The sequence below is a fragment of the Podarcis filfolensis genome (genome assembly GCF_964270895.1).
Source record: "Podarcis filfolensis genome assembly, chromosome: 5".
NCBI lineage: Eukaryota > Metazoa > Chordata > Lepidosauria > Squamata > Lacertidae > Podarcis > Podarcis filfolensis.
Window position 1 is genome coordinate 27,119,733 of NC_139608.1, and position 25,833 is coordinate 27,145,565.

General features: G+C 42.0%; 1 protein-coding gene across 2 annotated transcripts in view; it reads left to right on the forward strand.

The window, feature by feature from the left end:
- Positions 1 to 5,710: 5,710 nt before the first annotated feature.
- Positions 5,711 to 25,833, forward strand: part of PCOLCE2 (procollagen C-endopeptidase enhancer 2) — a 29,257-nt gene continuing 9,134 nt past the window's right edge. For both annotated transcript variants that reach the window (XM_083613864.1, XM_083613865.1), the window contains exons 1-6: positions 5,711 to 6,120; positions 12,142 to 12,247; positions 17,399 to 17,654; positions 18,054 to 18,175; positions 23,610 to 23,746; positions 25,252 to 25,403. In XM_083613864.1, the coding sequence (XP_083469990.1) occupies positions 6,029 to 6,120; positions 12,142 to 12,247; positions 17,399 to 17,654; positions 18,054 to 18,175; positions 23,610 to 23,746; positions 25,252 to 25,403 (865 nt within the window). In that variant the 5' untranslated portion in view covers positions 5,711 to 6,028. The remainder of the gene's footprint in view (positions 6,121 to 12,141; positions 12,248 to 17,398; positions 17,655 to 18,053; positions 18,176 to 23,609; positions 23,747 to 25,251; positions 25,404 to 25,833) is intronic.

Genomic DNA, 25,833 nt, shown 5'->3' on the forward strand with positions numbered 1-25,833 from the left:
TGTTCATTTAACAGGCATAGTCATGGGGATTTAATGACTGGATAACAGTTGAAGCTAACAACACATAAATACTTGGGAAGGAAGTAGAAGCACCATTCAACAGAGTATTGGAAAAAATAATAGCAACAGAAATACCCATGAGAGGATGCTCTGATCTGAGAGTTAAATCTTCGTCTGAAGATCACAGGGCAGTTCACAATATAAAAATACAAAATGAGAATACAAAACACATAATAAAATCAAGAACAAATCAATAATACTCCCCCCACTCACTCCCACAAATAAATTTATAAGACCATACAGAATGTTAATCAGCCAAAGGCCTGGTACAACCACCAGGGTACTGGAACTTTTAAAATGTGTGTGTGTAATAATAATTTTGTTATACCAGTATAATATTTTTTTTAAAAAAACTCATAATGCATAGTATATGTACTGAACCACAGGAATATAGTGAAGTGTCTTTCGAAATTTACGTAAAAGTGTGTCAGTCCCCCTAAGACCAAAGGTTTACATGACTGATTCTCAATTACTTCTAGATGCCGCTGTGGAAAAACAGCAGGCATTCTCAGTAAGATTGATTCAATGTAAACATCAAACCAACGGTTCGGTTTTTGCAAGAACTGAACTGAAATCATATTAGTTCTCTTCCCCCACCTTTTATATCATACAATAAATGCTTTCCCGTTTCTTCTGAGGTGTCAATATTTTCATCCTCAGCTGCCCTTGAGGTTATCCCACTTCAAAAAGAATTCCAGTGTTGCCTGGCATTCTGAATGGTTGGCTCCACAGAAGACCTGGATGTGTTACCAGAAATTCCATCTGATTTCCTCACACATGGAACACATTACCACTATTGTCTCAGCAATGCAATTCCTTAGAAAATTGGAGGGCCTGCTGTGTCTCAGGCTAGCTCAGGTAACGCTGCTTTCCAGCTACTCCACAATTATATTTAAGTGCATGTATGTCTGCTTCTTATCTCAAATATAATGGTAGATATCGAGTGCGAGTTGACTGAAGATGAAAGGATGCCATTTTAAAGTAACAGGAAGGATAAGAATGTTTACATTTTAACAACTTTACTTTCAAATATATGCTTGAAACCACATAAAACAGTGGATCTTGTTATTCCCTTCCCCCGAGGCAGAATCGGTATCTAATCAATGCCAGTTAATTATAATATGTAGTCTTTAAACTACATAATTGCTTTGATTCCTATATACTCAAATTTGTTCTCTTAAGTCAGCAATCCCCATACCATTAGGAATTTTATATACCTGGGACACCAGACTGAAGGATAATGCTTTGCTCCTTCAAGCTTTTGCGCATCCTGAATTCAAGCGGAGTCTGTGTGCACCTGTGCTTCATGGCTTACGTATCACATCCATGTGAGTCTGGGGGTATAAGAGGACCGGCTGGGTGATGGTGAAAAAAAGGCAGCCCTGAGTCCAAGGTAGATGCTTACAAGGGCAGTGGACATGAGTCTTTGACTTTTATTTAAAAGGAGCACAAGCTGGTCCAAAGAACACAGTTTTCTACCTGGGCATAAATCTAATTGCAATTGGTAGATGCTGAACAACAGTGGGCCCAGGACAGAACCCCGTGGCACCCCACTCGTCACTTTTCTCCAGGATGATGATGAACCATTAGTGAGCACTTTTTGGGTTTGGTCAGTCAACCAGCTACAAATCCGCCTAACAGTTACCAATTGCTGGAAACCACAGGAAGAGAGTGCTCCCTGTTGTGCTCCCTGGTTTCTCATAGGCATCCGGTTGGCCACTCTGAAACCAGCATGCTGGACTAGATGGGTCACTGGCCTGATCCAGCAGGCTACTCTTATGGTCTTATATCCCCTGGATGTCGTTGGACTTTAAATCCCATTAGCCCCAGCCAACATGGCCAATAGTAATTATAGTTCAACTCCTTTTGAAGAGACACAGGTTCCTCATTCATGCCCCAAATAGTCTTTACAGAGCATGACAGTGGCTAAATAGTGACAAACGCATTGATTATTACAATATCAGTGGCGATGCTGACTTCCTTGTTCCTTTCAGATTCTGCAAAGAGCTACCCTTGTATGAGGGTGGTCCCCTCAAGAGCTCAGCAAAAGTTTGCTTTCTTGGGCTGCAGAAAAGCTCGCCCTGAAGCGCTCTATGCAGATTATGTTCTGTGGATAATCAGAGGATGCCATCCCTCAGCTCTGTAATTTCAGCCCATTTTATGATCATTATAAAAGGAACTGTAAACATTATTAAAATGAACAGCCAGCCTTTCAATTTACTTGGGTGGACACAGCAAATAATTTCTCAGTGTCCCTGGGTTGCTTATTTGAATTGTTTTAATTAAATTAAAAGTGTGACTTGATTCTGCATCAAAACAAAAATTTCAATAAACTAAAACCATCATTACAATAATATGTAACAGTACATGTGAAAAGGATCGAGGGGTCTTGGTGGACCACAAGCTTAACATGAGTTAATAGTGTGATGCAGCAGCAACAGCAGCAGCAGCAGCAGCAGCAGCAGCAGCAGAAGAAGAAGAAGAAGAAGAAGGAGAAGAAAGCTAAGGCTATTCTAGGCTGCATCAACAGAAGTATAGTGTCCAGATCAAGGGAAGTAATAGTACCACTCTATTCTGCCTTGGTCACCCCACACCTGGAATACTATGTCCAATTCTGTGTCCACAATTTAAGAAGGCTGTTAACAAGCTGGAATGTGTGCAGAGGAGGGCAACCAAGATGGTCAAGGGTCTGGAAACCAAGCCCGACGAGGAGCAGTTGAAGCAGCTGGGTATGTTTAGCTTGGAAAAGAGGAGACTGAGGGAAGATATGATAGCCATCTTCATTTATCTTAAGGGCTGTCATATGGAAGAGGGAACAAGCTTGTTTTCTCCTGCTCTGGAGGGTAGGACTCAAACCAATGGTTTCAAGTTACAAGAAAACAGATTCCAACTAAACATATGGAAAAACTTTCTGACGGTAAGAGCTGTTTGACATTGGAACAGTCTCCCTCGGGAGGTTGTGGACTCTCCTTCCTTGGAGGTGTTTAAGCAGAGGTTGGGTGGCTATCTGTCATGGATGCTTTAGCTGAGATTCCTGCATTGCAGGGGGCTGAACTAGATGACCCTCTATGATAAAATAGAGAACAGGCGATACAACTGACACAATAAATACAGTATAATTAGAACAGCTTATAATTTTTTTTTGCTAAATAAAAAATAGTTTTAGCCTTTCTCCAGAAAGACAACAAAGGACAAGTACTAGCTGAGGACCTCAGGGCAGTGTTCCAGGGATGTGGAGACAATATTCAGATATGACATGTGGCATACTGTAGGATGCTGAAAAATCCAGTAAAGACAAAATAGTTGAACTATATCTAAACATTTTGGCTTACCTGATTTACAGATCAAGCTTTAGTAGATTCTGGGATACAATCCCTGCCACAGTCTTTTTTAAAACAGTCTCTATAAGAAGCAGAAGAGGCACACTGAAAAAACACACACCCAGTATTCCACAAATATTTAAAATGCAAATGGTATTGAAGGCCAGCCTGTTTAGAATCTTTGTGTGGATTCCCTACAGCACTGGCTTTAAGACATGATTTTACTACCATGATTTTACTACTTTTGGTACAGAAGATGACTTCAGATGTTCACATATGACATCAGATTCCACATCTGTGTACACCTGTTGCTGAAAAAGACATCTGAAGCATTTCATCCCAGCAGGGAACTTAAGTAACGCTGAAAAGATGTCCATTTTATAAGGGATCAGTTTGAGCAGCCAAGTTTTTGCTATATTATAGTTTGGATTGTGATTTTATTATTTGTTTTTAAATATTGTATTTCGCTGTTCGCCACCTTTGGGTGCAAGAAATTGTCTGTATATTTTTTCCATTCTTTTGTTGACAGCACAGCTTTATGCATAGTGCAGGAAATTCCCCTCCTATTCACTTCAACAGCAAGGGGGAGAATTCAAAAACAGATCAAGTGTTGAAACATGCCCCAACCATGACGCCAGGATGGAGGGTAAGATATTGTGTAATTCCACACCCAATCACAGCACACCAGCATATGAACTTCTTGTGACCCCCGAGTTACAAAACCAAAGGTTGCAGAGATCCCAGCTAAGAAGCTGGACCTTGACTCTGAGCCTGAGGTTGGTAACCAGGGGGCTGCTAAATCCAAAACTGGTGTGCAGGAGCCCCCTGGACCAGATCCCACAGCACTAGGGCCTATAGAACCAGAGCTGGGGCCCACATGGCCGTCTTCCCCTGGGCTTGAGGAACTGGATGCCTTCCAATCTACCTCATCAGTCCAACAGCACACCAGGCAGGAAGTGATGAAGAAGTGGCAGTCTGCAAACCAGAGGCCTAGCCCTTTATAGACTGCAGTTCTTACAAAAGGGGTGCAGCCTAGGAGTCCGGACTAGAGGCAGGGGCTCAAAGGCCTCAGTCCACCTCTAGCTTTTGTTGGAGCAAGTGGCTCACTCAGAGCTCTCCATGGTGCTGCTACACTTCACCCTGCCTTGGGCTCCTTTACCAGATCAAAAATAAATACAAAATATAAAGACCAATTCAGGCAACAGGATGTACAGTATGAGGCTGTCTTGCATTATGCCATATGCATTTAGGGCTTACAAAGGGTACTGGAGATGGAAAACCTTGGAGAAAGGACACTTTTCACAGAAAGGCTGCACTTTGCAGAAAACAGCCCGGCCTCACAACACGCATGGGAACTTGAGCACACTGATGACGTTTATCTGCCTGGAACCCTGCCTTGGGATGCCCGGCAGAAACACCCAACACAAGCTCAGCGCCAACAATGGGGGTTGCCAGGACAATGCATACACAGGCAAGTGAAGGTGGGGGGCACATATAGCTGCTGCCACTTCCTGGATCTCTACCTTGACTTCTGTTCAACAACAGGTGCTTGTTTCTCCTTCTTGCTGCCAATTGATTACCACATCCTATTGCCACCTCCTGCCTGCGCCTAGGAAACAGCAGGAGGAACAAAAGGACTCTGGAGCCGATGCTTTGCGAAAGAGCATATTGTATAGCTTGGGCCAGCAGCTCCCTGTTCAAAATATTGCTTCTATTCTGGCTCTGCTTCTGATTCGCTCTGGCAAATTTCACTATTATCAGGAGACCTGGTAGAGACAACAGTGAAATACAGTGGTACCTCGGGTTAAGTATTTAATTCGTTCCGGAGGTCCATACTTAACCTGAAATTGTACTTAACCTGAAGCACCACGTGGGGACTGACCACGGCAATACCTGTTGAGAGTCTCACCTTCCACCAACTTGCCTAATGAAATCTCCTAAATCGGGGGGGGGGGGAGATCGTGTGGGCCTCCCTTGGAGCACCAGACGCTCAATCTCAGGGTTGTGGGTTCGAGACCCACTTTGGGCGAAATATACCTGCATCACAGGACTAGATAATCCTCGTGATTCCTTCCGACTCTACAATTCCAACCCCAGCCAGCGTGGTAAATGAGTGAAGGGAGTTGTGGTCCAGTGATATCTGAAGTGCCCCCCCCCGCAACTCTGTAACCTTCCACGCTATCGAGTGGCAGCGTTTTGCACACGCTAAATACACGTTTCGCGTGTATCTAAACTTTTGTGAGGAACCACCTCCTGAGAGGAGGAGGAGGAGGAGGAGGAGAAGGGAAGAAATCTAGGCCATTGCCTTTGAAACTGACCTGCCTCCGCTCACCGTAAAATTCCGGTGGGAGAGAGGACTCTTTATTTCTTAACCGTGAAGCACGAGCTTGACTGGCATTCCCCCTCAAGAGCTCTCTCTCTCTCTCTCCACCATAAAGGGGAGGAGGCCGAAGGGGGCGGCTATTCTCTCCTCCCCTCGCCTTAAGGAACAAATGGGATATTCACGGCGAGGGAACTCCTCCAGGGGCAGCGCCGTCTCCTGCCTCAGCGAGCCGCTTTATAAGAGTGCATGCCCCCCGAACCAATCCCCAACCACGCCGCCGTTGCCCAGGAGCTGACGCGGCGGCCCCGACTGCGAGCAGGACACCATGAAAGCAGCCGCCTCGTGCTCCGTGGCCCTGGGACTCCTGCTGCTCGCGGCCTCGCAGCCCGCCACCAACCGGCAGGCGCAAAGACCCAGGTAAAGCCCGTCGATGCAGGCGCGCGCGCGCGGGAGAGCCAGTGAGCAAAGAGCCCCCCGACGGGCAGAGGATCTCCCGCCCCCTGTCCGCTTCCTCCTCTTGCTTGGTTGCTCCTCTTGGCGCCGCGGCGCCGCCTTGCGAGCACGCGACGCGCGCGGTATCCATCCCCACGTACGAGCCCACCCAGTAGCTGCGCGCGTCTGACTGGCCTCGCGAGGCGTGCAGAGTTTTCCGGGCGATTAAATTGCCGCAGGTTTATTAATTTGCCCGCTCTTTCCTGATGTTCGTTCTTGTTGAAATGTGCTGCGCCGACGGGGAGGGTCTCTTGCTGCGTTGCCCTGCCCCGCGCAAGAGCAAAACTCAGGCTTTGCGCTCTCTCTGTGTGTTTTTTTCAAAGTATGGGAGGTCTCGCTGCCTTGGCGTCTTGTGAACGCCCGGGGATTGTTGGTTTGCATCAGAGTTAGGAACGCTAGGAAAATTTGAAGTTACCAAAAAGGAGTGCTTCTGAGCGTGTGCAGATTGCATTTCCAGACCCTCCAAGGGTCCCTGTTTTCCAGGGACGTCCCTAACTTAGAGAAGCAGTCCCTGTTTCTGATTTGATTCTGGAATTTCACGCTTTTCCTTAGGATGTCGCTATTTTCATTGGAGAAATGTTGGAGGGTATGGAGTTATTCAAACCACCACCCCCCAGCCGTCCGAAGGCAATCCTGTATAGGGAAGGGTTTTTTAAAAAAAATGTTTAATGCTTTATTATGTTATATATGCTGGAAGCTGCCCAGAGTGGCTGGGGCAACCCAGTAAGATGTGTGAGGTAGATATAGTAAAATTATCATTATGGAATGGGACGTCCCTATTTTCAACAGAGAAATGTTGGAGGGTATGCATTTCCAAGTAACCCCAACTGCCCCTCCTGTGCATACCTTAGGGAGAGTAAGGCTAATGAGAAAGGCATGGTTTCTATGCAGTCAGTTGAGATTCCTGCCAGGCAGGGTTTGGACTAGATGACCCTGGAAGTCCCTTCCAGCTCTACCGTTCTGTGATTCCAGGTACCACAGCACCTCTTATTTTAAGCACAGCCTTATTGGCTATTGTCCTCTGAGATCATCATGCGTTTATAAATATTCACAAACAGGACTGTTTTGAGAGGAGAAAATTACAGTGGACTAGTAGGGTGCTGTCTCTGGTCTTGGAGATATGTGATATGCTGTGTACCAAAGCCATTTTTTGGGAAGAGGTCAGGGATATATAAGCTTTAGTTCTTCTTTCAAGTTTTCTGACTGAGCTGTGTTTCAAAGTTTTGTGCAAATAAGGAACTGGGAACTAGTAACCAACTTCTGAAGAAGAGCCCCACTGTTCTGTTCCATAGAATTAAAGCTGATTTACACTTAGGTGGCATCCAGGTTTGCTACTTTGTTCACCACAGTGTCACCCAGTAAATATGGTGATGTTTGAATGGGATTTTTTTTTTTAAAAAAAGGAAGTCTGCAAAGACCTGAGACACACAGTGGACAGATACCGCTATGAACAGCCACAGCTCTCCAGAGCATGCCAGCCACATGTTTATGGATGCAATGTTCTGTTTTAAACATATACAGCACACTGATAGCCACTGCAAAATATAGGGAGTAAGGAGTTTTACATATGCCATATGTTGGTCTAAGGAAAAGGAAAATTATTTATTTTATTTATTATATTGATATGACGTCCGCACACACACACACGCACACACACACATGCACACACACGATTTAACAGGGCATAGATTGTTTAATTAGCCAAAGGCCAACTCGTTAATTAAATAATGAGTTTACAGGTCTCTTCATCTGACCTTTTTCCTTCACAGCTGTAAGGAAAACCTGTGCATTTGTGAAGACTGCAGACAAATCTGTTTTGTTGCACAATACATTTGGCAGCCAAAGCTGTCACTCTGTTCCTAACACACACACACACACACACACAGAGAGAGAGAGAGAGAGAGAGAGAGAGAGAGAGAGAGAGAGGGAAATAGACATGTGCAAATGAGGCATGCAACAAAATGTGGCAGCATCTCCCACCCTAATAGGAAGGCTCTTGTTTTTCACAGTTCTAGGCAGCCATGTCCTCCTGTAGGATGCATACTGTGTTCTATCCTATGCCCCAGTTTTCTATTTTTCTTTGTTCAACTGACATTCAGCATTCCTAAGTTTGCATCGAGTGTGCTTGAAGGGCAGTTGCCCTGTTAGCTTTGCTTTTGAAACTATTATTTGAGCATCTGCAAACCCTGGAGCTTCCCCCAATGAAGCTGAGATCTCCCTCTTGTTTCTGGTACCCAGTTTTAGCTACAATTCTGTCAAAGCCACCTGAGTTTGCTGTTAGAGTGAGTGATGCTATCTACAAACGTGATGTCCTTTTCATACACCATTGTAAGGCAAAACACCATGGTTGAAATGGTCTAACTTGTGTCATTGATTATGTGAAGGACTCCCATCTAGAATCTGCAGAACTCCCAAGTGTGGCTCTCTTATTACAATGCAGCAACTTGAAGCCTTTTTTTCAGGAATGGGATGCTTTTGTGGACTGCACGCAATCCCTGCAGAATCCTTCAACATGGCCTGATCCTTTCCTGATCCCCCTTTCCATCTGTATGGCAGATGGAAGTAATAGCAGGAGACAATTCAGGTCCTTCTGTGTGCGGAATCCAAAATGTTATGATAGTACAGGACTTTTTTTTTTTTAACAGGGTGCTGCAGTTTGGGGAATAGATTTATAAAAGTGACAAGTGGAACTTGCCACAAAGTGTTGCAGTATATCACAGGGATGTTCCTGTTTGGGGTCCCAGCCAGCCATGTCCTCTCAAAGGATACTTCATTCAATTCCTCCCACTCTCATTCCTCTCTGCATTTTCCCTTTTCCAACTGCACTCAACGTTACATAGCTACTAAACATACTCATTCCTTAGTTGGCAGAGGAAGCAGGGGTTGTTCCTCTTAAAACATTATCGTATATCTACAGAGCTTAGGGTTTCTACCTCCCAGAGCCTGCATTTTGGCTCCGGTCCTGTTGGCACTCACTACCTGAGTTTGCTATTAGGGTGAGACAGTGATTGTCCAGCCTATTGTTATTCTAAATTGCTTTTCTGCAAGATAATGACAGGCAACAATTGAATTGTGCAGGCAACGATTGAACTGGTGATATAATACTGCTTCTGAAGGTCCATGAGTCTTTATATTCAAGCTGATAATAATAATAATAATTATTATTATTATTATTATTATTATTATTATTATTATTATTATTTATTATTATTATTTATACCCCGCCCATCTGGCTGAGTCTCCTCAGCCACACTGGGTGGCTCCCAATCAAATGTTAAAAACAATACGGCATTAGATATTAAAAACTTCCCTAAACAGGGCTGCCTTCAGATGTCTTTTAAAGATAGGATAACTGCTTATTTCCTTCACATCTGAAGGGAGGGTGTTCCACAGGGTGGGCGCCACTACCGAGAAGGCCCTCTGTCTGGTTCCCTGTAACCTCACTTCTCACAATGAGGGAGCCACCAGAAGGCCCTCGGCGCTGGATCTGATGAGTAAACCCACTGAGAATCAAATCGGTGCACCTTCACATGAGCCTTTTTCAAGGAATGCTTGATTCATCTGCTTATCTCCACAAGTTACATGGAGCCTTAAGCTCTGTCTGCCCAGCTCCTCTTCTGTTTGGATGGTAGATGTTGCCCAAAGCAGAGATGCTAGAGTGGAATTCCCCTGCATCACACCATATTTATTGGTCTTTGTTTCTGCTTTAAACAGCAGGCCGAGAATTCATGAACTATCCAGTGCAAAAACACTTCTAGGGAGCATCAGAGCTAAATTTTATAAAATTTGCCACCTCAGTAACAGTTCAGTGACCCGTCTGAATGTTGCACGAGGATAGGGAAGCCCTAGAAGCAGCCTCAAAACTACTGTCCTCCCTTCTAAAATTACAGTATTTATCAGAGGCTTAGGCATACACCCTTTGACACATGAGACTCCAAATGCTTTTGCTTTAAATCCATATGGTAAATGTAAATCCTGGACTGAGTAGACGATTTAATTTTCAAGTGTTTGTCCTCTGCATCCTATTCCTCATAAGCCCGAAAAACACAAAAAGAGGCTCCAGTAAGTTATATTCTGGTGTCAGCCTAGTGATATAGGAATGAATCTAAACTTCTGTCTTTTTAAAGCCTGTAATATCTGTAGGATGGGACGCGGGTGGCACTGTGGTCTAAACCACAGAGCCTAGGGCTTGCCGATCAGAAGGTCGGCACTTCGAATCCCCGCGACGGGGTGAGCTAGGTAAAAGGGTTACTGTTAAAGCGCTCTGGTTTTTCAAAATGTAATATTCTCATTCAACTTTGTGAGTAAATCAGTCTCATAAGATTTTCAAAAACCTATTTACTACTAAATTGCTGCTTGCCAGTTATGCCTCAATTGTCCAGTCATTCTGAGTATGTAGCCTTGGTTTGTAAATTTCAAATACTTAGGTGAACCACAAGGCTTCTGGTAAAAAAGAAAAGTAGGCCATGCAAGTATGAAGTCAGTCCATTGCTGAATCTAGGTTATTCCTTCATTTGGCATTATTCAATTTTTTCAGTCACTTTTGTGCCATCTCCTATTCCAAGTTAGTCTAGATGGAGATGAGTCAACGGGTAAGTCTTGCCCAGTGACCTTGCCTTTGCTACTCCACCCAGCCATGTGGTCTGTTGGGTTTTTGCCTTTTGTTTACTGCTTGAAGACTTTGGTCTCATTTGCCTGCCTGATAATCTTACTAAGTCATGTCTGTACCATCTCTTCATTCTAATACAGAGGATAATGGTCTTTTCCCCTCAGTACTACTGCAGGGGCAGTTATCCATCGTTCCACGTTACCTAAACACATTGAGTGCTGCAATTATAAGATATTTCCCTTGCTCTCTCCTACCTAAGTCCTGAATTCCCAATATATCAGTTTCTCATTATACAAGAATCAGATCTTATAACCTTCCATAAATATCCAGTTTCATTATTATTCACTCTGGCTACTTTAATTAGTTCTTCACCATCTATCTCCCTTCTATGTTAGACCTTTTCTGGTTGTCCCTAAAGGTAAAGGGACCCCTGACCGATAGGTCCAGTCGTGGACGACTCAGGGGTTGTGGCGCTCATCTCGCTATATATTATCCATACACATTTAATTCGTTGCTCTGGTTCACCAGAAGCGGCTTAGTCATGCTGGCCACATGACCTGGAAGCTGTACACCGGCTCCCTCGGCCAATAAAGCAAGATGAGCGCCGCAACCCCAGAGTCGGCCACAACTGGACCTAATGGTCAGGGGTCCCTTTACCTTTACCTACTCTTCACAAAGCAATTTAACCGTAGCTAATCTAAAACAGAAGTGGGAGCTTCCAGTCTCCTCTTCTTGAGGCCATACCAGAGGAGAAGAGGGGAAAACAGGGAGTATGAGAGCCTTGAGTGAGGCTAGGCTCATTCTTCTCCTACTATAGTCTAGCACTATGTCTGAACACAGCTAATGCATGTAAAGCATTTTTAATACTTGGGGGGGGGGGAAAACTGCTGTATACACACATCAAATTACCACCAGAGGCAACTGCAAAGTGCTACTAGACAACTGATAAACATACTGTAGTTCTGCTAACTACCTTGGCAGTGGTGTGCATGAAAGAGCAAGATAGATATGGGTGTTAGTTAAGTTTTCCTTGGAATTCATCTATTTGGCATCTCCCTATGGAGAACAATCATTCTGTTCCTACACACACACACACACACACACACACACACACACACACACACCATGGCATAGACTTCACCTATCAGTAATAAATTGCACTCTATAGATATAGATGCCAGTTATTTTAGGCAGCTGTATTGTGTTACATTTTAAATAGTTTAATTCCTTTACACGGATGCTCTAGGAATGGTGTCAGCAGTACATATTAGATAACAGCCATTCTACTCCGCCTTTATAATACTGTCTCAGAAGTAAAGCTTTTCTTTGTTTTCCAGGTCTTTTAAATGTGGTGGAATTCTAAGCGGAGCATCGGGGTTTATTGGCAGTGAAGGATTTCCAGGAATCTACCCTCCAAACAGCAAATGTACTTGGAAAATCACAGTAAGAACTTTCACTGTCACAAAGCACATTGAAAAGAATAACATGCAGTCCTTTTCTTGTTATGAAGTATGCAGTATGCATTCAAATCTGCAGTTCTCACATGCAACATTGACACTTAAATTTTAAGACCTTTGAACCTAGACACAATCTGGTTTCATCATTTAATGTACTTAAGGACAACCAAGATCAAGCTATCTAATTTAACAGTTCTAGAAGCAGTCATTTGTCTCCTTCTGTTTAAGTTTTACAAGTGGTAAAGGAAGGCTAGAAAATCAATAAATTCACCAATACAGGGATTGTAAGATAAATTGGAGGGGAATCAGGTTCTAAACCACTTTACTCCACTCCTTGTATCCCATTTTTGTCTCAAAAGAACAGAGACAGGCAAAATCCAATAGTTGCTGCAGAGCAGTAGGCAAGCAGCGATTTAGTAGTGGTTTTTTGAAAATCTTATGAGACTGATTTACTCAGAAAGTTGAATGAGAATATATTACATTACAGTAAAAAAGCTGGTTATTATCTTTTTTCTAATTTTAGAAGTTGGTCATTCAGCACATTGTATTGTAGTCATGACACAGCCTATGAGTTGTAGTGCTACTACAGCTGTTACTCTTACCATCTCTCACAGAGTAATTTATAGAGCACAAAGCATCACATACCAGTGGTTTTAACACAATCCCTCTCCTCAGTGATTTAGGGTGAGTAATCTAAGAACACTCAGTACATATATATAGGAACATGACATAAAAATAGCATTCTAGTCTGTCATAAGTTCTTTATGTAGATAATTTAATATGTTCAGTAGCTGAAGTCCATTAAAAGGTTGGTGACAGGAAGCCTGTTTTGAAAAATGTTCCCTATTAACTGGAGGTACTCGGTTCATTTTTCTTATAATGTTCTTTTATGGGAGGAATAAGGAATGAAGCATTTTCCACGTGGGGAAAATAACCTTTTAAATACAAACAAATGGTAGGATTTTTATTTATGAAATACATATTAATGGATTCGTTGTTGATCTGTGGCCATACCCCACAAAGCAAAGGATAATAGTTGCTCTGCAATTATATGGATACGTGTATTTACTGCCATATTATTATTATTTATTGAATTTATATACCGCCCTATACCCAGGGGTCTCAGGGCGGTTCACAGAATAAAATCAAGATATAGAAGCACAAAATACATAATAAAAATAAAAACAACAACCCAATAGCCCCCCCCCAAAAAAACGCATTTTAAAAGGGCATAGGATGTAAATCAGATCAAACAAATGCCTGGTTAAAAGGAATGTTTTTGCCTAACACCTAAAGGTGTATGATGAAGGCAGTGGCGTAGCGTGGGGGGTGCAGGGGGGGCCGGCCGCACCGGGCGCAACATCTGGGGTTCGGGCAAATCCACGGGTTAGGGGGCGCAAATCCACGGGTTAGGGGGCGCAAATTACTTGCCTTGCCCCGGGTGCTGACAACCCACGCTACGCCACTGGATGAAGGCGCCAGGCGAACTTCCCTGGGGAGAGCATTCCGCACATGGGGAGTCACTGCAGAGAAGGCCTGTTCTCGTGTTGCCACCCTCTGGACCTCTCAAGGAGGAGGCACATGAAGGAGAGCCTCAGAAGATGATCTTAGGGTCTGGGTAGGTTTTGTTAAGGGGGCTGAGAGGTATTAGGAGCCCCCTGTTCCACTCTGAGAGCTACCATTCTGAGAGCAGTTTAACAGTAACCCTTTTACCTAGGTAACTCTGAGAAATGTAGTTCTCTGAGGGGAGAGGGGTCTTTAACTACGCTTGGCAGCTTTAACAAACTATATTTCCCGGGATTCTTAGGGGGAAACCATGACTATTTAAAGTGGCATGGTACTGCCTGCCCTAAAATGTATAATATAGATGAGAATAGAAAAATATTTCCTTCCCCAGTAAAGTTTTTAACCTTAACACCCTATGGCCTAACAGTTATTGTTGGGGCACCATGGTAGAGTTTCATACAGTGGCATCCAGCAGAGATAGCATTGAACTAAATTTATTGTGGTGTCATAATAAGCAGCGTTAAACTTTAGCTCTGTTGCCAGAAAAACTCACAGCCCATTGAACTTTTTAACAAAGTGTGAGGAAAAGCAGCTACCAACAGTAATCTAGAGACAGTGCTGTGATTCTGTCATCTGTTCACTTACAGTTATGAATGCAGTGGGAGCTGTAGATTAGGAACCAGGTGTAGGAATCAGTTACTTCATAAATGGGAATGAGCAGCAAGAGATGTTTTGTTGCCTGTAAAAGAAGAGAGTTGACATATATGCGTAACAAGATATTAAGCTGACTGGCATTTCTCTGCCTGTACTCCAGACATCAGAGCATGGGCAGATTAGAAGCAAATTAGTCATTACTGTCAAGAACACAGACAGAACATGAAAGTCATTACATTAACCCATTGAACTGAGACATTATCCTCATTATGACTCAAATGGGAGCAGAATCAGACCCTGACTAGCTGGATTCAACACCCGAAAAAAAGATTAGTTGATGATCATTGGGTGAGGTTTGCTCACATAGAATTTTTCTTTTCTTTTCCTGCTGAGACAGCACTAGAAATAAATATTTTTGTGTGAAATTTATCACCACAAAAACTGCATTGCTGTACCCCACTCAAAAAACAAATCCTTGTGCGTATTCAGTAATAGTGTTTTTGGAACCAAGCCAATATCTGCACTTGCAAGTTGCCCATTCATAAAAAAGTTACAGCATCTGGCTTTCTGCAAAACATTTCAGACTTGGGAAATGTTTATATACACTCATACATATAAAGGTTTCTTTAAAAGTCAAGGAGTGTGGGGTAGAGAATGGGGCTGCATGTTGGAAATAGGGAGCTTTCACTTTCCCCCAATCTTTTTTATGGTTTTATTAAGTCATATCCATGACCTTTGATTTCCCTTCCATTCCGTGGGATTCACTGGAAGCAAAGTCTGAGATAGCTCAAAAGGTTTTCTCAAGTTGGTTGTGTGTGCTTTGACCTCTACACATCCAATTTGTTCATGCGAACCTCCACTGCCACCCACCCCACCAATCACTGCAACAACTATCACAATTCTTAGGTTAACACAATGCATACATTTGGTTTCAAATTGCCTTCACTCAAAACATGTTTCTGTTTCCCTTATCGTGAGCCTAAGAGATCTAAAAATACAAAGTTCTTTTAAAAAAACCCAGCAGCTTAAGATTTTGAATTCACTCTCACAATTTTGTACTCTCTGAATGTGTGCTCTCTTCCATTCTTTGGTTCTTTATACTCTTCCCTCCACCCAGAAGTCTCATCTACTCGCTGAAGGTAGTTGTCAGCACCTTGGGTGAGCAAAAGCAACAGCCAAAGGATCATACTGCACCACAATTTCCAGCTGTGCAGCAGCTGTATACTGGTGGGTGCACTACCAGGGAGCAAGAATATAAAGCGGGGAGAGGAACTATGTATGCACAACAGTCAGGAAATCTGGGAAGCTTTGGTTGGGAAAATAGCCTTCTTTTCCCTGGAAAGGGAGGAATTGGTTCATTTGTTCCCTAGAGAAAGGGTGGGGGAGAGAGAAAGAGAAACTGCAGCTGTTTTATATTTCTTCTTCTTCTGTGGCTGGCAAGAAAGGTTGGCAAAAAAACTACATTTGTTAAATAATCAAATGGGATCAGTGCGTATGTGGGGTTGTGGAGAGGACATCTATCTAGTCAACATTGCCCAAAAGAATTGGTCTGGCTACCTTGCTACAATTGTCCCATGACTCAAACCTTAGCTGTCTGACTGTGGTGAAGCCAAGGGGTCATGGTTGCAACAGATGCCTCATCCAGTCTGTGTGGTGGTCCTACTCTCACCATCTCACATGGCTGCTGAATACAGGAGCCACTGGGTAGTTCTTTATAAATGCATGTAATCTAAAGGATTGCATCAGTTCTACAGATGTCTTTTGAGACTTTTTGGCAGGGGCCTTCCTACTGCATCCTCTCATCAGCATATCATTTTAGATTTGTGCATGCAAAAAAAAAATAGACTTAATATTTATAGTATTGTGATAGCAGCTTTCAGAGTTCTAAGACAACATTTATGGTTTCCTTAGGAAACGCTTTATTACTATTTCTGTTGCAGCTGTGAAGTTTAATAACTCATTTGGTTCCTTAATTTCAGTCATGCAGTTTCACAAATGAGCCTTTTGCTTTTACTACAGCTCTATTTGAAAACACTTAGGAAACACAAAATCACCCCTAGTTAGCAAATTAACACAGTCGTTAATGCTGTGGACATAGGTAGTCCAGATACGAGGTAATAGTTGGGCATGATTTATTCTCTTGAAGGAAGCACAAAGGTATTAGCAATTGCTTTATCTTGTGGGTCCCTGTGGCTGTTGTGATTTCCCCCCCACTAAGCAGGGATCATTCACAAGCAATTATGCATCTTTACATTCAGTAAATACTGAACCGTAGAGCACCTAACTTGAATGGAATCTCCATGTATTTAACAGTGAAGCATGGGTGCTTGCATAACTCTATCATACTTACAGAGCCGTACAAAGACACAAGCTTTATGCAGAAACATGGTGAAATCTTTCAACCCACACAATCAGTCTTTCAAGGGCAATGGAGGAATGCAAGCACTAATGCTGCTCAAAGTGCACACAAGAGAAGGTGCATTGGCAATGCTCTGTAGACTTGGAAGATAGGGAAGAGGAGAGGAGCAGAATGTCTTATTTGTGTAAACAGAAGAGGAAACATATGGTAGATGTTATATGTTATGTATTGAAGTTCTCACCCTGGGCCAGCAGGGGGATACTGTAGATAGTTCAGGTCCACATATGCAAATGAGGGGTCGAAAGTGACGTTCAGTGATTGGATAGTTACAGAAAATGGTTACTGTTGCGTTCTAGTGGAGCTCTACATAAGCAGGCTGGCTGAACCCTTCAGTTCAGTTCTGTTCTGGCCTGTGAATAAACAAGAGCTGTTTGAAGAATCGCTGTGTCATCTGATATGTTCACCCACAACTTAACATTATATGAGAAGAAAAGGGGTTTGAGAGGGACTTTATATTATTCTTGTAAGATATAAATATAAGTAGAGAGTAAAAGTTACACCATAAGGTCAATGTGTAAACCGCAGACTGTTAATCTTTAGCTTCTTTTCTTTCTACAGGTTCCTGAAGGGAAAGTCGTGGTTCTTTCCTTTAGATTCATGGACTTGGAAAGTGATAACTTATGCCGATATGACTTTGTGGATGTGTACAACGGCCATGCAAACGGGCAGCGTCTTGGCAGGTTCTGTGGCACGTTGAAACCTGGTGCTCTTGTGGCCAACAGCAATAAGATGCTGGTACAAATGATTTCAGATGCCAATACAGCTGGGAATGGCTTTGTTGCAAAGTTTTCTGCAGCAGAACCACATGAAAGAGGTATTCTGGAAGTTATTGAAGCTTAAGGTGATAGATACACTGAGCCCTGTACTTTCATGTAAGAATCTTCGGGGGGGGGGGTTATAAAAAAAGTATTTTATTATTTTCTTACATTAGGAAGAAATCTTTGTAAAGCCAAAGGGATTCATCTATAATTGGAAGCCATTTGCTAGCCATCTAAAAAGGTGAAATACATAAAACAATGCATTTGCTCTATAAAATTTGAAGTTAAAAAACCCCCAGTAATATGGAAAGGAGTGCATTGTGTGATATGATTTCAGTGTTTCACCGAAATTTAACATTTTGCAGGCTGGGATTATAATGTGCTTTATATGAGAGTTGGGCAAACACCACATGAAACTCTGGTTTTTGGCCTAGCATTATGTTGTGTATTTTTAGGAGACCAGTACTGTGGTGGACGACTAGACAAGCCTGGGTCCTTTAAAACTCCTAATTGGCCTGATCGAGATTACCCAGCTGGAGTTTCTTGCTCATGGCACATTGTAGCTCCAAAGAATCAGGTGAGCTGTGTTCACACATATGGCCTCTGCTTTCATCTTTCCTATCTGCAAAAGCCCTCTGATTCCCATCTTTCCTTCTAGCTCTGTTCCACCTGAAGAATTTCTAGCATTCATCCCCTCCGGATGCTTCCTGTCAGCAACTTTCAACCTCATCTTAGCTCACAGTCACAACCAGACCTACAGCATCTATGAAGTAGAGCAGGGGTCAGCAAACTCTTTCAGCAGGAGGCCAGTCCACTGTCCCTCAGACCTTGTGGGAGGCCGGACTATATTTTGAAAAAAAATAATGAACAAATTCCTGTGCCCCACAAATAACCCAGAGATGCATTTTAAATAAAAGCACACATTCTACTCATGTAAAAACACTAGACAGGCCCCACAAATAACCCAGAGATGCATTTTAAATAAAAGGGCACATTCTACTCATGTAAAAACACGCTGATTCCGAACTGTTTGTGTGATCCGGCCCCCGGGCCTTAGCTTGCCTACCCATGAAGAGCAATCAGAAGACAGTGGCTACTTATACTCTGATTTAGGCTCAGAAAATGGCTACTTTGAAGAAAACCCTGCTCACCAATTAGCAGATCTGAACAGCTGGGTATTATATTGATTGCTGAGTTGCCAGGTGGCAGGAGAAATAATGGTATTAGCAGCAGCACAGTGAGTTTCACGGGAGATGTTCTGAGCATTTATCTTCTCCTGTTACGTTGCACTGCAAGTCCCACTGCATAGGAACATGTTCAAATTCTGATAATACATTTAGCCTTTTAATCCTGATGATAATTTTTCATTTGTTGTGCAGCTGTGTGGCCCTTGTAAATAAGACCTGCTTTCATCAAACATGTAACTGAGACACACACAAAATACAGCTAGGGTAAAACTAGGTTTTGTTTTCAGATTTCTACGTCTTATGAAACTGTTCTCTTTTTAGGTAAGTTATAAATTCTGCCTGACATCTGCCCCTGCTTAACCTGTTTCCTTTATTGTTCTAGTGCACCTTTGTCTAGTTTTTTGCGAACATTTATTCTCGTTGACTTGCTCTAGTTCAGATAAGATTTTGTAGGAAAGGAAGGATTGCTGGGTTAAAAGACAGCAAGAAATAAAATCTATTTTCTCATTAAATGCAGTGTATATGAACAATTTCTGAGCACAAAAGTGAATAACAAATGCTTTATTTTCAGTTTAAGAATATTATGGACTTTCTGTTCAAAATGATTGACTCAATATTTTCTCTGCATGCCTACCTAGAACTAAGTTGGGGCACTTGCTACACTCCATGGTGTCTAAATATTGCCACACTCATTCAATTCCCTTTGCTTTTCACATTTTCAGGTTTTAATTCCCTAATCTATTTGCTCATTCTATCGTTTTCTTAATCTTAAGGATGCTACCATTTCATTTCTTAGGACTGAAACCACTTTGCCTTGTTTCATATCCATTTGTCAGTCACCCCATATTAGTTCTACCTACGTGCCTTTTCACACTATGGCAGGCTACTCAATCTTTGCTTTCTCTCTTTTTTGTTGTCGTTGCCTAGGTTTCTGCTCCATAAACTATATTATGGCAGGAGGCACTTAGTGATTGAATACCTTTATCTTCAAGCATATTTGGTAGGTTGGCTGCTTTTCATATCTACTTTCTGAACCCTTGTCTGTGCCACTTTGAGTTGCCTTTTAATCCACTTCTCATGATCATAATCCTCCAAATGAAAGAGCTGGCCAAGATAAATATATTCTTCTGATCCTTAATTTTCTCCCACCCCCTGCATTGATCAGGATAATATTTTCTTGAACTTGGGGCTGTAGATCAGCTTAGTCTTTTCCTGTATTCATCTTTAATCCACATTCCTTGCTTGCTACATATGGCTCATTTAACAATTTATGGATAGCCAGCGATTTAATTGAACGTGATAAATTACAAAGCATTTGTGATTGCTCTCATTTATTGCCAAACGTGCCTGAAAATCTTTTCAAGCTCTTACTGAATTATACCATCCCATTAGTGTACTCTTCACCTCTTGGGTTCTTATTCTTGAGAAACTGTATTTGCAAGTGCTTAAAACATCTAACCATGTACTTATTCTCAGTATATTCCAGTAATGTACTTATTCTCAGTATATTCCAGTAATTCTTCTTGTGAAGGTCAATATCTACCAATGAATCAATGCCTCATTAGCTCACTATCAAACTCTTGCTGCATTTTTATTTCACCTGGATAGCATCAAATATTTAAATGAATCAGGAGAAAATCTCCCAGCCTGCTTTGATTTATAGAACTGTTATTGTTCAGTTAGGGTTCTGCCTTTCCATTACAGCCATTATAGGCACAAGGAAGGAAAACATCTTATTATTAACATGGCATAAGTGTAAGCTTCTAGCTATGCCTCTCAGCACTTGTACCCTGTAGTTGATGGGGCGTTGCCTTAGTACAAGGGGTAGCCACACTCCTGTTCACTTTTACAACAAAAATAGTAATTGGGACATTGTAGATCAGAACTGGAGAAGATGCATACATAGGATGGAAAGACTAATGGAGAAAGTAAGGCTCTCAGAATGCTATGGCATTGTTGTCAGCAGAAAGAGCGGCACCTGGTAGTATTCATCAACTTTTTTTAAAGACAGGACTAGTTTAAACCACAGACCCTAGGACTTGCCAATCAGAAGGTCGGCAGTTCGAATCCCCGCGACGGGGTGAGCACCTGTTGCTCAGTCCGTGCTCCTGCCAACCTAGCAGTTCAAAAGCACGTCAAAGTGCAAGTAGATAAATAGGTACCGCTCCGGCGGGAAGGTAAATAGTGTTTCCATGTGCTGCTCTGGTTCGCCAGAAGCCGTTTAGTCATGCTGGCCACATGACCCGGAAGCTGTATTCCGGCTTCCTCGGCCAGTAAAGCGAGATGAGCACTGCAACCCCAGAGTTGGTCACAACTGGACCTAATGGTCAGGGGTCCCTTTACCTTTACCTTTAGTAACATCCTTTGGGGGGGGGTGTATTTTCTAAAGAATTTGAAAGAAAACTTTACAAGTGCAAAAAAACAGGTTCAGTGGAGAAGTGGATATCGTTTCACTTGCACACTAGTAACTACCAAACTAGCAGTGCAGCTTCATGAAAAACCTCAATTTTTCCGTAACAGCAATACCTCTTACAGCGGTAAGAGAAGTGTTAACTTGATGGTCCCACGCGAGAAATGAGCAACTAATGCACAATAAAAAAATCAACATCTGAAAGAAAAAGTGGGTAGGGGCTTTCATTCCTCAAACACTTCCCTTTCAGCAAGGCTTTAATCTGAAGGGCAAACTATGCTTTTGCTTGGTGCAGTTGGCAAAATATACTTTTTAACATGCACATGCCTGCTTCTATTTTCTTTCTATTTCTTAGTTAAGCATTGTTTCAGAATATCAAGGTGTCTTGGTGCAACATGAGATAGTCATGATAAAGCAAGGAGTTAAAAGAACGGTCTATACTGTATATACATAACATGTTTGGATTGAAATTACATGGAACTAAATAATAAAAAAACACACACAGGAAAAATACCAATAGAGATTCACGCTATTGTTTGGGACAATACTGTAGTAGGCTGTTCTGTCACCCAACATATTATGCTCTCTGAGAAACATGTTATCATCTTTGTTCTTACTGTCAATATAGGCACATCCATTACAGCTATTCATTCACCCATTTATCATCTTTGTTAACCTGCTTTTCTACTAATAGGTCAATAAAGTTTCTTGCAAACCAGTAATTAAAATTTGTTTCTACTAAGCATAGCACAGATTAAGCATGGTTTGTTCAGGTTCAGGCAACCCAGCAAGCAGCAGTTGATTTTAAATGGAAGCAAATTATTCTGAACTCCTTGCAGCTGTGCTTGAGGAAGAGGGAAGACAGGAAGAGCCTGAGGCGCCCTATTGTTTAGCATTATGTCCAGACCAGGCTATTATATTAGCATTTATCTTCCAGGCAATGTGTTCAAGTAAAATCCCATGAGATGTTGTTAAGAGGAGTTAGAATTCCATACACAGTATTCTCCCTAAATAAGCAGTAGGGTTGAGTTATTTTTATATATACAACCTTGGAAAAAATTATAAAACCCATCTAATAACCGTGAAGCATTCCACTGGCCATGCCAATTAGCTTGCCGGACATGACTTTCATTTTGTTTTGCTTTGTACATATAATTCACTTAATATGGATATTGCCTTCAAGGATTTGTGTTTTAATTTTTTGCAACAGTATTTGAGCGGCAATATCATAGCAGCTTTCTGTTAATATTGTTGTTTCCTTCTTCTTCTTTTTAGCAACCAAAATTCGTCTTTATTACAAATACTTATCCAGAATTTGATCTTATGTGGTGTTCAACCCACTAGTCTGAATTCTCTGTAGCACGTCCTTATTCATTCATAAATAGCAACTGTTAAGATGCATGCCAAGCCTTGTTCAGGTCCCAGGCTGTGCTTACAAGAAAACAGCATTCCGATGTTGCTTTGTCCACAGCCTGTTGTGGACTGAGCCTTACATATGAGCAGGAATTCTCTCTCTGTGGTAAGATCTGACTTTATTGAAAGATTCTGCATCAGTTAAAGGCAGAGGTGTACCTAGGGTCCCCTGTGCCCTTGCAGGAAGCTGCATCGGCACATACACAACCCAGAAAAAACCACTTTGCCACAACAGAAATTACTGCATTTTATACAACCCAAGTACTTGGAAGGGTCTGGAATGAGGGCAAGGCAAGGAGGACTGGCAAAAAAAATCCATACCCCTTTTGTGCCATGGTGCGAGAAGCTGGGAAACTTCTGTGTCTGATCTCGCTGCAACAATGGTATCTCATTGCCACACACATATGTATGCCATGCACTCTAGTCTCCAGCGATCTCCCTTCATACAGCCTTGCCATCCACTCAGCTCCCAATTCTTGTCTAAACTCATGACCATATGTAACTGGAGACATATTTCTGGGCTGATTTTTTGCTCCCCACCCGCCTGGAGGGCAGTTTCACCAATCTCTATGTCTGCCTCAGGGGCTCAACCCACTCCAGCAGTCATTTACTCTGACAGGTGGAGTCTGATTGGACTAGGCCTTCTGTGATGGAGCCCCTTGCCTTAAGAGAGCAATGCGACATCCTCAGTTTGGTGGGGCAACAGTTCCATGGGCTCATCTTGCAGACTTGTTTCTGGGGCCAGCCCTGCCCTGCATGCAATTTGCGTTCTGACTCAAAGCCCTTGATCTCCTAACTGGAGATGGGGAATCTGATCCCAGGGTCACGGCAGCTTTAATGTACTGCATGAAATGTTTTAGGATCATCTTTTTAAGAGTCTTTGAGATGCTGATTAAATCCAAGGTGCCAAACTGGATGGCCTCTGAGGATCTTTGTGGTTTTAGGGTTCATTGTGTAAAGAAGTAGGCCATTAAGTAGATTCTTAATTTCCCTCCTTGCAGCTAATTGAGTTGAAGTTTGAAAAATTTGATGTGGAGAGAGATAACTACTGCAGATATGACTATGTGGCTGTGTTTAATGGAGGCGAGATTAATGATGCTAGGAGAATTGGGAAATACTGCGGAGACAGTCCACCAGCGTAAGTAATGGTATTTGTTTCATTTAAACTGCTGTTTCTATGAAAAGATGAAAACTGGATAGGCATGGTAGTTGTTTCAGTACAATCCCATCCGTACTGTCCTTTCATCCATTCATCTATTTATCACTTAGATTTTTATAACTGATTTTCCTTGCCTTAAAATTTACTGTAGCTGCAAATTGGAACAACAAACTGCAGCTTTATTACAACGTTAAATAGCTTTGCTGGCTATTTTAACAACCAGTTTTACCGCCCTATGTTCCTCCGGGTGGAAGGGTGGGATAAAATTTAATAATAAATAAAAATGATAGTGTAGTTCTTTAGGAATCTTGAGTAAGTATGCAAGTTAGATGACATACGAAGATTTTCTTTTATTGTGCGTTTTGTCATATTGATGTATGCAATTGCATTAAAGCACAAGGTTTTCGCTAGCATTTTTCTTGCTGTTTTATACTTGTGTATTTCAGTGAAGTTTAATGAAGAAATTATTTTTTTAAATCAATTAGTAGGAAAAGTAGAAAGTCCTGATGAAGATAATCTCAGTACCATGGGGGAAATAATTGTATATACAGATCCAAGCAGCATATAAAAGTCCAGATGGGAAGGTTGATCCTTAGCTATGTATTGCAGTGCTGATGGACTTTGTATTGGGTGGGTGGCATGCGCACATTTGCATCTTGATGCTCATGTGCCTCCAACCTCCACTGAGTTGCACCATTTTCTGTGTATATCTGTCATCTTACTAGCATGCATTTCATCTATTATGGACAACTTTTGTGAAGGGCTTCCTTTCTTCCTTCCTTGCACTGCAGAGCTCAAATTAAGGTGGCAACCAAGTTTTCCCGTGTTTCCCATTCCTGTGGACTCTGGGGCTAGTTAGGAATGGCCTCAGGGTTCCAAATGCATGAATTTATTTTCCAAACTTGCCATTATGAGTTTTGTCTTAATCACTGATGCAAATTTATAAAGAATCGACCTGATGAAGTTCTACCAAGGGAGTATTTCAGATTTAAATCTTAAATCTACAGGACCTACTCCTGTTCCTTAAATTTAGCATGTGCACAAAACATTTCCAATGTTCTAGAGAGTCAAGACAAATCGTATACAAATCAGCAAGTGGACTAGTGGATGTATTATAACATTTCATTTTAGATCTGCTTGTTTTTTGCTTAACATATTTGAAGGTTACTATTTTCCTGAGAGCTTAAGTAAATATTTACCTGGGAAAAGGTTCCTTAAGGACTTGTGCTGCTTACTTCACTCTGAAAACATATCCAACTGCATATTTGATAACAGGAATCTTTATGCTCCGTGTGGGGGGGAAATCAGATTAACAAAGGAAGACTCGGTTTTCCACTCAATTTTAGTAAGGATATTTACACATATAGTCTGTTTGTGTGGTATGCAGTGCTACAAAATCTGTTGGCTGCATATAGTTCAACAAGCAATAATATGACAACTACAAAAGCCCCTCCTAACATGAATGATGCATTGTTCTCTTTCAGGCCTATTGTATCTGAGAGAAATGAGTTACTTATTCAGTTCTTGTCTGATTTAAGTTTAACTGCTGACGGCTTTATTGGGCACTACAAATTCAGGCCCAAAAAAATACCTACAACCGCATCACCTACTACCGCAACCCTCCCTGCCACCACAAGTAAGTCTGAACTCATTGTTTAATCTTTATCGAAGGTGTTGGTAGGAACAGGCAGGGAAGCTTCAGGATCAGCCTTAATCCTTTTTTAATTTAAAAAAAAAATCATCTTATTGTAAAGAAGAGGCTGGGGAAAAGGGTCGCTTGAATTAAATCAAAGTAGGACCTTCTATCCCGAATGCTTGTGTGTAGTGATGTCACATTAGTCTGGAATATTGTGATTTTAATGAGCCCTGCAGTCTTGCTTGCAGTGTTGTGTATAGATTGTCATAAACAAAATGAGCATAAAGAAGGCTGGTGGTTGGTTGGTTACTTAGAAGATCTGGGAGCATAGCATGACTGATGAAATTGTAATAGATCAGGGACCTCTTTTCCTCCTTGACTGCAGTTTGTTTCAGAGTTAGATATCCAGAATATCATCTGTGCCACCATG